The sequence below is a fragment of the Neovison vison genome, chromosome 3 (assembly GCF_020171115.1).
Source record: "Neovison vison isolate M4711 chromosome 3, ASM_NN_V1, whole genome shotgun sequence".
NCBI classification, from domain to species: Eukaryota; Metazoa; Chordata; class Mammalia; order Carnivora; family Mustelidae; genus Neogale; species Neogale vison.
In genome coordinates, this window is record NC_058093.1 from 170,716,332 (window position 1) to 170,728,948 (window position 12,617).

Below are 12,617 nucleotides of genomic sequence, written 5' to 3' on the forward strand. Positions count from 1 at the left end.
ATTAGATTCTAAATACAGTGTTACTGAATACTGCTGCTTTAAAAATTGACTTCTTTCAATATAAAATGATCATATAATTCATCATCCAGACTGGGCTACTAGATGTGGAAAGTGGGAGCTAGTTTAATGATTCTCCTGGGACAGCAGGTGTGAGCCGGGACATAGAGCCACCCCATTCGTATATGTCCTTCTCCCCATGTCCCCACACCACACTATGCTTTCACTGCCCCGCAAAGCCGGGAATACAAGAACCAATGCAGCAAGCGGGGTGCGGAGGAGGGTCAAGACAGTGTTTCTCTGTCCTAACACAGAAGTGCAGTTTTCACCCTTCAGTGGAACAAAAAGAACCATGGCTCGCGTTACAATTTGCAGGGCTGATTTCATGATCTCCTGTTTCCTGTTCTGTGGTGTTTCTACCAGATATATATTTTCTCTCTCCAAGATGCTGAGACATTCCCTTTGATCACTGCGGTGGGGGAGGTGGGAGATGGCGGTCACCTGGCCGGGGTTACCATGGGAAAGGGACAACACATCCTCCAGCCAGCCAGAATGCTGACACACACTGTGTGTGTGCCCATGAACATCTGGAACCCTTGACACTTCTTCCAAGTTCTTTTGTGAAGAAAAATCACACCCATGGATCCTGTTGAGTTGAGATTGCCAGGATGGGACCTTTCTGACCGACTGGGATGGTAGTGTCTATAATCACTGGGCATAAATAAGACTACAAAAAGTACTCCCATAAACGTGCTCTGAACTTTTGCAAACACTTTCACGTGAACACAACCTACGTGCTCGCCCCACCCCATGTCTGCGGTGCCTCCACCCTGCCCACCGCGCCCCCAGCTGTGAACGCACCAGCTACTTGCTTGGAAAGGACGACCCTCCACCTGCCCCAGCTACTTACTCAGGCAGAAGGGGAAGCGATAGTATCCAACGGCACACTTCTCACAGTTGTCTCCTTGGAAATTCGGCTTGCAAGTGCAGCGGCCTGAGCCCGGCTCACAGTCATCCGCGTGTGCGGGGTTACAGCTGCAAGCTACGGGAAACGTGTGGGGGGTTACAGCTGCAAGCTACGGGAAACGTGTGGGGGTTACAGCTGCAAGCTATGGGAAACGCCGGCTTTCAGAGGCTCAGCAGGCCAGTGCGCTCAGGAAGGCGGCTCTGTCCCCAGCACCTCGCCTGCAGTGTTTACTACGTCACTTTCGCCCCCGGTTATTCTTGAAAGGGCACAGCCTGTTCTCCACTTCCTACCTGCTTAATCGGGTACATCGACCAAACCCTAGGAACCCTCAGAGATAAGCTTATTTAGAAGACACTTGTGCTGAGTTCTCAAGAATATAGTTTATTACCCTGAGCACTGTGTGGCTGGTGCATCAGAGGCAAGGTCTGCACAGGCTCCAATCAGAGGGGCGGGGGAGGGGGTATGCTGCAGCCCCTGGAAGGTCTGTTGAGAACAACCCCCCACCTCCACTGCCATAAGCCAACTGTGTCTATTGACACAGACATGTCATTAGACATTAGGCATGACATTAGACATTGTCACAGACATGTCTATTGACACACCCACAATCCAAATGTTAGATTCCAGTGACACGACTTCTTGAAGGCAGTTGTGCAACCAACAGGACTATTAGGTCTGCATTCCAGACAGACATACCTGGGGTTCAAGAGGTATGAACTTGACTCCTCCCTTGGGAGTTTCGCTTCACCTGGCAAGTCCTGACCATAGACAGCAAAAACACTGTCAGGACCCAGCTAAACACATGCCCCGTAAGGAACTGGAAAGTTGGAGGAGCTGTGGGCAGCAAGCATTCCCCCGGGACTGGCTTCATCTGGTGTCCTTTGCTTAACTTGCTTAGGACAGATTCTTTACGCTCTGCCTGTAACATCCTTGTGAGACTGCGGCTGCAAGACCACTTCAGTGATGAAGAAAGAACCTAGAACAGCGATGGGGAGCTGAGAATCACAAAGAACAGTGATTCCGGGGAAGGGATTCGCCATGCATTTGCGATGTCCTGGTCTCCTTTGCTAAGGCCTGTTCTTCGTGGGCCCAAGAAAAGTGATGGACATACCTCACGTGATGATGTGGGAGAGGGAGGGGAAACGGGAACACTCTTTGAACAAACACAAATGCCCAACAGAGAGGCAAATCAGAGTTCATACATTCTTTGGACTTGGATGCCCTCTGATGTTAATGACATGATGAGTGAATTGCGGGAGGGGGGCAGTGGGCACAGCAGCCAACTAGAGGCCTGAACTGTTTTCCAATGGTGACAACCAGAGAGCATAAAAGAGATGACACATGTAGGGCAAAGTCCATAGTCTGACCTACGACCTAAATTTCCCTGGGGAAAACCCAGTGGCGTTCTGCAGTATCACGGCTACCATATGGCACAAAGTCGGCAGACAGATTGGACCTGTACCTGAAGCTACCACTTAACGGCTCTAGGAAGTACCCAATAAATCACAGCTGTTTTAGATATCATGACCACTATCAAATCCTTGTGAAATCATTACTATACTGTCTGGATGCTAATACAAAAATCTGAAATTATCGGAGATCATAGAAGCATGTGAAAACAACAGAAAACGGAGGAGCTATCATTTGTTAGAAAGCTGGTCTGTGACACGCCCAAAGCTTGATGTCCTCCTAGGTGCTTCTGATGGCATATCATTCCATCTTACGGAATATGCAGGCACACCTCGTTTTACTGTGCTTTTTCCATCGTGCTTCGCAGATATTATGTTTTTTTTAACAAACTGAAGGTTGGTGGCAGCCCTCCGATGAGCCAAGTCTACCAGCACACTTTTTCCAACAGCTTCTGCTCACTTTGTGTCCCTGTCCCATTTTGATAACTCTCACACTATTTCCACCTTCTCCATTCTCATATTTGTTACGGTGATCTGTGGCCCGTGAGGACAGCTCGCTGAAAGCTCAGAGGGCGGCTAGCATTTTTTGGCAACAAAATATTTTTAATTAAGGTACATACATTTTTTTTTAGACATAATGCCATTTCTTAGACAATGGCATCGCGTCAACATAACTTTGATACACACTGGGAAACCGAAACCTTCAGTTGACCCACTTTATTGCAAGAAATGCTTTATCACGGTGGTCTGGAATCAAATCACACTATCTTCACATTATCACTCCCATCTGTATACAAGGAATCGGAAGCCCAGGGAGATTTGTAGTTGCGTGGCGTCCCACAGCTGGAAGGAGCAGAATCAACAGTGTGAAGAAAGAGGGAAGAAAGGGAAGGACCAGCCCATCAGAGTTTAGTCCGATGGCCACTCCGAAACAGTACAGTAGAGACAGTCTAAGACACCCCAAGTCAAAAGGAAACTTACGGATGCAGCCGTGGGGGGCGTCGACTGGAACACCATAAGGGCGGTAATAACCTTTAGCACAGTTTTCACAGTTTATACCAGCTGTGTTATGCTAGAAAGAAATGAAAGAAATTTAGAAAGAAGAGTACCGGAACAGGCCATACCTTGTGCTATTCATCTGGCGAAACCATTCTGTCATATATGATTATAATTTCAAAGTCAAAAATATAAGCGTTTATCTTGACTTTGTGTCTCCAAGATTTACCACAGGGCATTGGCCTACAGGTGACTCTGGATTTTTTTTTTCCCCCACTGAAAGAGAAAATGAGGGTCAGTTCCATGAACTAGTCAGCTCGGGTTTTCCTCTCTACCACAGAATTTGCCCCAGGAAGCACCTGACATTTCAGTGAGAAAAGACTCAAGAGCACTATTCTTCCTAGTTTCAATCAGAAGGAGTGAGTCGATAACAAATCACCCTTAGGTTTAACCCAGGGAATAAAGGGCCATGTGTGTATTTTTATCTTCCCCGATTTTGGAAGAGATCACACACACAGATCCTCTTGTCATCCTGATTTTATCTGTGCTTTAGTCCTGAAACCATTCCAGACACTTCTGTTATATGAAGGGAAATGTAGGTGAGAGTCTCATGCTCAGAGCTCATTTTAAAGTACAATACTAGGCGGGTTTTTATATTTCACGGTTGATTGTCACAAATCAAATTGCCCAACGTGCATCACCAGTTTCCAAGAACTGCACACCATGGATCTAACTCAAGTCTGCCTCTTGTGCTCCCTAACTTGGAAACAGTTAGAAGGACAGCGTTCTCTCATTAATGCAAAGGGAGGCAATAGGAAGTTAAAAACAAAGAGCAAACACTTTGATCCGAAAAGAGTCTGCATAGAATCAGAGTGGAGAACAAAGACCCTTTTCTGAATCCTCTCCCCTATTTTAGATGATTTTATTAATTACAGATTTTTATTTATTACCACTCCTTATCCTGTGGGCTAAAATCTGAATTCACTTTAACGTTGAGGTCGAAAACCGCACTGGCCACTTCTCTGACTAAACATTCGCATGCGTAAACATTTGGGCAAATAAGAAACAGCTGTGGTCCACCTCCCTTCCACCGAATGCCAATTGACCTCTCAACTCTTCCGCTTGCCACTGTGACTTACAATAGGACATCAGGTTGACCCAGGCTCCCAAATTTTCCCCATTTTTAAGACACAAAGAACAGCAGCAAATGATGGAATAATGCCTGTAGTTTACCTCCAAATCCTGGGTATTCTCTAGGACCCTTGCTTTCCCCTGAGGGCAATGATACACCACTTCACCCACCAATGCTATGGCCATGGTTGGACCAAGGAGGACCTGAGGACAGTGGTTGTTTTATATTTCTATAATGGAGGTGCTGGAGAAGCAACTCACTGGGAGGAACAGGTGCCTGAATTTGCATTTGCCTGATGCTTCACACAAGCTGAGAAAACCTCAAGCCAAGGAGTGAGGTGGGTGCTGATGGAATCCACGCAGGAGATAAGCCTACCCCCACCCCCACCCCCACCTCTTCCTTCAGCATCACATAGAGAGGCTTTCTACACAATGCTCACCTAGAAAGCCCAGGCTCTGAAAATGGACAATAATCTAATTCCTCCAAGCATAACTTTTCTAAAATGTTTTCCATTTTCAGGTAAACCCCATTCTCTCTTTTCCTCTCAATTCCTTGTCCACCATCTACCACACTGTTGCTGGCTTCCATTCCTGTGAAGCCCAAGCACATGGAGACTATTAGCCTACTCACTGGCCACACTCTCTGGGAAGCCCCCTACCTGATTTTCCTTCTGAAGGCCAACAGGATCTGGCTTCTGTGACCTCTCTGACCTGTCTATCCCTGCTCACTGCCCTCCAGCCACACAGCCCCCTGCTCCCTCCCAGGGCTTTTGTCCTGCCATCCCCTCTGCCTGGAATGCCCTCCCCTGGACAGATGCCTGACTCATTCTCTGGCTTCTTTGAGGTCTTTACTCCAATACCACATCCTAGGGAACTGGTCACCCTAATTTAAAACTTCACATACCCCAAACCAACACTTAAAATACTAAACCCAAGAAATAAAAATAAAATCAATAACATTAAAAAAAAAAAAAAAAGTGGCCAGGGGCACCTGGGTGGCTCAGTGGGTTAAAGCCTCTGCCTTCGGCTCAGGTCATGATCTCAGGGTCCTGGGATCGAGCCCCCTCATCGGGCTCTCTGCTCAGCAGGGAGCCTGCTTTCCTTCCTCTCTCTCTGCCTGCCTCTCTGCCTATTTGCGATCTCTCTCTGTCAAATAAATAAATAAACTCTTTAAAAAAAAAAAAAAAGAAGTGGTCATCTCTGACACAGGACAATGACCTGGTTCTCTTATGTGCTGTCTGATTGGCCAACTGATTGCTCTCTTATGTGCTGATTGGCCACCTGAGCGTCTCCAGGCACAGCCCAGGGCTGATGGTGGCTTTTCTCATTCTGCCATTACCAGCACTCCATAGGAAAGGTGGGAGACAGCCAGGTTAGCTGGTACCATGGACTGAATGTTGGTGTCCCCCTCCCGAAACTGCATATGCTGAAGCCTAATCTCCAATAGATGATGGTATGTGAAGATGAAGCCTTTGGGAGATAATCAGATCACGCGGGTGGAGCCCCGACCTTGGGATGAATGCCCTTCAAAGAAGAGATGATCTCTCTCCACCACGAGAGGATACGAGAAGGCAGCTATTTGTGAACCAGAAAGTGGGCCCTTACCGGACACTGGATCTGCCAGCATCTTGATCTTTCATTAGAAACATGAATTATGGGGCACCTGGGTGGCTCAGTGGGTTAAAGCCTCTGCCTTGGGCTCAGGTCATGATCCCAGGGGCCTAGGATTGAGCCCCACATCCGGCTCTCAGCTCAGTGGGGAGCCTGCTTCCTCCTCTCTCTCTGCCTGCCTCTCTGCCTACTTGTAATCTGTCCGTCAAATAAATAAATAAAATCTTAAAAAAAAAATACGAATTATACTGTAAACCAAATTTAAACATCTACATGAATGTGTTTCTAGATTCTCTACTAGAGTGTTTTTGCTATCTTGGAAGATAAATTTCCCCCAGAACTCTTCATCTTTTTTCTATCCTCTCATATTCTTTTATTGATAAGAACTTTAGAATCACTCTGTCAATCTTCATAATAAAAATCCTGTAGGAATTCTGGTAACAGTTGCACTGAATTTATAGGTTGGCTTTGAAGAAATGGCACATTTATATATTGAATCTGGAAACGCACAACGCCTCTCTGTATAGGTCTTCTTTTATACACTCCAATAAGGCTTCATAGGTTTGGACGCAGCCCCACAGTTAATTCTTCTGTTGTTTCTTAGAATATTTCCAAACCATTCCATCCATTGGAGCTATGCTCTCCTGCATGGATGTGTTTCTCTTTTGAATCTTTCTGGAATCTCCAACAACTCCTGGTCTGATGCTGACACTTTTTCTTACTTTCCATGCTACCATAGTTCCCAGGAGAGGCTATTTTGCTTGTTTACCATCTTTTCTGTCATATTGTAGGGATTTGGCACAGGAGGGAATGTGGCCATACATGCTCTAGTTCTTGATCTCATCTCTTAGCTTTATGGGGTGGATGTATGTGGAGGAGACAAACAATGTAGAAACAGTTGCAACCAACACATCAGGAACAACAGCTAGAGTAGGCTCAAGACTTAGAACATAAGTCATATCTTCACAGAAGAAGCTAAAGACTCTGATTTATTTAGTGCAGAGAAGGTATCTTTCAAGCATCCTCTGAAACAATATGGGTAATCTTCAACTGGAATAAGAACATCAATATTTTCATCAAATAAAAGAAATCAAGGAGTCAACCACCAAAATGTTGTGTCCCTTGCCTTCTTTTGTTGCTCTTTCTCCCCAATATTTCATTAAAAAAGAATTCAAATTTTACAGTGAATATCTCTACATGCCCTGGGTAGAGTTTATCCCTGACACTTTATTTGTATCTCATAATTATCCATATATTCATTCCTCTATCCACTAATCCATCTTATTTTTTGTGCATTTCAAAATACAATGCAGATCACAGTCACTGTCCTCTACAACTTCAGCATGTATATAATTAACTGGAGTTCAATGTTTATTTAGTTTTCTTTTCTGTAGGTATAAAATTTATATAAAAGTATAAAACTCTTAATTGTGCATTCACTGAGTTATGACAAATGAATACATCTGTGAAATCCAAACCCCTATCTAGATGTAGGACACTACTGTCACCTCAGAAAGTTCTCCATGACCCTTTCCACTTAATTGCTCCATCACCAACTCCCCAGAGTCAACCACAGTTCTGATTTTTCCCACTACTGATTAGTTTTCCCTGCTCCAGAATTTCATTTAAATGGCTGTCATACTATGTGTATTCTTTCCTATAAGTCTCCTTTCACTTAGTATGATATTGTTAAAATTCTTGCATTTTGGGGCGCCTGGGTGGCTCAGTTGGTTAAGCGTCTGCCTTTGGCTCAGGTCATGATCTCAGAGTCCTGGGATTGAATCCTGCTTTGGGTTCCCTGCTCAGCAGGGAGTCTGCTTCTCCTCTCTCTCTGCTGTTCCCCCTGCTTGTGCTCTCTGTCAAATAAATCAATAAAATCTTTTTAAAAAATTGTTGCAATTTGTTGCATGAATTGATAGTTTGTTGCTCACAATTACTCACTGGTATTCCATTGTATAATTATGCCTCGTTGTTCATTCTGTTAATGAACACCTAGGCAATTTCCAGTTTGAGGCTATTGTGCATAAACCTGCCATAAATTTTTTGTAGATGTGTTTCCATTTCTAACGGATAAATGCCTAAGAGCGGAATTTGTGAGTCATGGGATAGGTATATGGTTAATTTTCTTTTTTAAAAATTGCCGGACCTTTCCCCAGAGTGGTTGCACCATTTTTCATTCTGACCTACAATGCATGAGAGGTATGGTAGCTCCACCTCCTCACTGAAATTGATGGTGAGTCATCATAATTGTAATTTGCATTTCTCAGATCACTAATGATACTAAGCTCTTTGTTGTGCACATATTGGCCAGTCATAAGTCTACTTCATGAAGTGGCTATCCAAATCTTAACCAAATCTAAAAATATTTTATTGGGCTACTTGTCTTTTTATTATTGAGCTGTGGGCATTCTTTACATATCCTGAATACCAACCTGTTTGTCAGATTTATGTTTTATGAATATTTTCTCCATATCTGTGGCTAGCCTATTTGTTTTCTTAATGGTGTCTTTTGTGAGTAGAAGTTTTCAATTTTGATGGAGTTGAATTTGTCAATTTTTCATGGTTATTGCTTTCTGTGACCTAAACAAATTTTGCTCATGTTCTCAATCACAAAGATATTCTCCTCTATTTTTCTCTGAAGCAATGCAGTTTTTACTTTACTTTAGTCTGACCCATACTGATTTAGCTTTTAGGTAAGATTTGAGGTAGTGATCAAGTTTATTTTTTCCCATAGAAATACCCAGTTATTCCAGAGCCATTTGTTAAAAGGAATTTCTCTCCTACCCCTACCCCCCCACTCATTGGACTGCTTTGGTATCTTATCAAAAATTAAATAAATGTCCATATAAGTGTGGGTCTGTTTCTGTACTCCCTATTCTGTTACACTGATCTATTTATCTATCCTTATGTTGATATCACACTGTTGTGATAACTATAACTTTATACTTAGTCATAAAGTAAAATAACACAGGGGCACCTGGGTGCCTCAGTCAGTTAAGCCTCCAATTCTTAATTTCCACTCAGGTCATGATCTCAGGGTCATGAGATCAAGCCCCACATCAGGTTCTGCACTCAGCAACAAGTCTGCTCCCAATTCTCTCTCTCCTTCTCCTTCTGCTCCTCCCCCTGCACACGCATGTGCTCTCTCTCTCTTAAATAAAAAAATAAATTAAATCTTTATAAAAAGTAGGATAATGAAGTCCTCTCACTTTATTCTGCTTCTTCAAATGGCTTTGTATATTCTAGGTCATGTATGTTACCATAAGTTTTAATATAAACTTTAGAATCTGCGTGGCAATTTCTACCCCAAAAACCTGCATTTGAGCTTTAGATCAATTTGGGGAGAGTTGATATCTTATAATATTGGGAATACGTTATAACTTTCCATTTTTTTTTTCTAAATTTTTCTCAGCAATGTTTTCTTAGCTTTAGTACAGAGGTTTTGCATGCCATTTGTTAAATATATTCCTAAGCTTTTTTGCTTTTGATGTGATTTTAAATTGAGTTTGTATGGGGCACCTGGGTGGCTCAGTGGTTTAAAGCCTCTGCCTTCAGCTCAGGTCATGATCCCAGGGTCCTGATCCCAGGTCCTGGGATTGAGCCCTGCATCGGGCTCTCTGCTCAACAGGGAGCCTGCTTCCCTCACTCTCTCTGCCTGTCTTTCTGCCTACTTGTGATCTTTGTCAAATAAGTAAATAAAATCTTTAAAAATAAAGAAATTGAGTTCATATTTCATTTTCCTACTGATTGCTGCTAGAATGTAAAAATCAAGTTAATTTTTATATATCATCCTGTATTCCACAACCTTACTAAATTCACTTATTAGTTCTAGCAGTTATTATGTACATTGCCTAAGATTTTTTACATAAATAGTATGTCATCTGCAAATACAGGCAGTTCTACTCTTTCTTCCCAATAGTAATGCTTTTTATTTCTTTTTGATTAAGATATGCAATGTTCAGGACCTCCAGGGCACACTGTTTGGTAGAATTAATGAAAAGCAAGCATCCTTGTCTTATTTCTAATCTTCAGAAGGAAATAGTTCAATATTTTACCTCTAATATTTTGTTAGTTGCATGTTTTTCACAAATGCCATTTATAGATTACAGTTTCACTTCTATTTCTGGTTTGCTAAGAGCTTTTATTGTAAAATGGTTATGGTTTTGTCTAGTGGTATTTCACAGGACCCTTCTCTTTTATTCTGCTACTATGATGATCAAGCAGACTGATTTTTCAATTTATTAAGTTTTTATTTTAATTCCAATATAGTTAACATACAATGTAATATTAGTTTCAAGTGTACATACAGTGATTCAGCACTTCCATACATCACCCAGTGCTCATCACAATTCGTGGTCTCCTTAATCCCTGTCCCTTATTGTACCCACCTTCCCACTCACATCACGTCTGTAACTAGGAGTTTGTTCTCTACAGTTAAGAGTCTGTTTCTTGGTTTTTCCTCTCTCTTTCTCTTTTAAATTCATTTGTTTTGTTTCTTAGATTCCACAAGTGAGATCATATGGTATTTGTCTTTCTCTGACTTACTTCGTTTAGCACTATACTCTCTAGCTTCATCATATCATTGCAAACAGCAAGATTTCATATTTTTATGGCAAATAATATTCTACTGTATGTACATATCACTTCTTTATCCATTTCTCTATTGATGGACACTTGGACTGCTCCCATATCTCAGCTATTTTAAATACTGCTATAAATGTCAGGGCCGTGTATCCCTTTGAATTAATTTTTTTGTATTGGGGAGGATAAAAACCCAGTAGCAAGATTACTGGATTGTAGGTTAGGTCCATTTTTAACTTTTTGAGGAACCTCCATACTGTCTTCCATAGTGGCTACACAAGTTGGCATTCCCACCAACAGTGTAAGAGAATTCTTTTTTCCACATCCTCACCAATACTTGTTTCTTGTGTTGTTGATTTTAACAAGTCTGACAGGTGTGAGGGGATATCTCATTGGGTTTTGATCTGCATTTCCCTGAGGATGAGTGATGTTGAGCATCTTTTCATGTGTGTATGGCCATCTGTAGGTCTTCTTTGGAGAAATGTCTATTCATTCCTTCTGCCCATTTCTCTTTTTTTTTTTTTTTTAAAGATTTTAGTTATTTATTTGAAAGAGAGAATAAGCAGGAAGGAGGGGCAAAAGGAGAGAGAGAGAAGCAGACTCCCTGCTGAGTGGGGAACCTGATGCAAGGATTGATCCCAGGACCATGAGATCGTGACCTGAGCTCAAGGCAGATGCTTAACCGACTGAGCCACCCAGGTATCCCTTGCATTTTTCAATTATATTATTTGTTTTTTGGGTGCTGAGTTGTATGAATTTTTTATATATTTTACATATAAGCCCTTTATCAGATATGTCACTTACAAATACTTTCTCCCATTCTGTAGTCTCCCTTTCAGTTTTGTTGACTGTTTCCTTTGTTGTGCAAAAGTTTTTTATTTACATGTAGACTGAATCCTTTATTTTTGCCTTTATTTACCTTTCAGAAGACATATCTATAAAAATTTTGTTACTGAGGGCACCTGGGTGGCTCAAGGGGTTGAGCATCTGACTCTTGATTTCAACGCAGGTCATGAACTCAGTGTCATGAGATCAAGCCCCACATCAGGCTCCATGATGGGCATGAAGCCTGCTTAAGATTCTCCCTCTCCCTCTGCCCTCCCGCTGCTCATGCTCCTTTTCTCTCTCTCTCTCTCACACACACACACACATGCACACACGTTGCTACAATCAATGTTAAAGAAATTAATACCTGCACTCTCTCTTAGAGCTTTTATTGGTTTCAGGTCTCACATTTAGGTTTTTTAATTCATTTTGAGTTTATTTTTGTGTATGGTGTTAAAAAGTGTCCAGTTTCATTCTTTTGCATGTAGCTGTCCAGTTTTCCTAACATCATTTGTTATAAACAAATTCTGTGGTGTTGGTTGTTATTTCTCCTCTCTCATTTGTGATTCTGTTTATGTGAGTCCTTTTTCTTTTTTTCTTTTTCTTTTCCCTTTTTTTAATGAGTCTGGCTAGAAATATTAGAATGAATGTGTGTGTGTGTGTCTGCGTACAAGTCAAAATTTATTATTTTTTTTCAAAAGAACCAATTCCTGGTTTCATTGATCTGTTCTATTTGTTTTGTTAGTTTTAGTTTCTATATCATTTATTTATTCTCCAGTCTTTATTATTTCCTTCCTTCTTCTAGTTTTGAGTTTTGTTGTTCTTTTTCTAGCTCTGTTAAGTGTAAGTCTTAGTTGTTTAATTGGCCTTTTTTTTGCTTCTTGATGTAGGCCCTCATCTTAGAACAGCTTTTGCTGCATCCCAAAGACGTTGGAACTTTGTCTTTTCATTTTTATTTGTTTCTACGTAATTTTTTATTTATTCTTTGATTTCTTGGTTGACCCATTCATTGTTTAGTAGTGTATTATTTAATCTCTGTGTATTTGTGTTCTTTCCAGATTTTTTCTTGTGGTTGATTTCTAGTTTCATAGCATTGTGGT

The 12,617-nt window shown here is 41.7% G+C and overlaps 1 protein-coding gene across 1 annotated transcript in view; it reads right to left on the reverse strand.

The window, feature by feature from the left end:
- Positions 1-12,617, reverse strand: part of LAMA3 (laminin subunit alpha 3) — a 263,197-nt gene that overhangs the window by 165,342 nt on the left and 85,238 nt on the right. Inside the window, exons 9-10 of the mRNA XM_044243267.1 lie at positions 3,355-3,445; positions 908-1,039 (exon numbers count right to left, since the gene is read on the reverse strand). Coding sequence (XP_044099202.1) covers positions 908-1,039; positions 3,355-3,445 — 223 coding nt within the window. The remainder of the gene's footprint in view (positions 1-907; positions 1,040-3,354; positions 3,446-12,617) is intronic.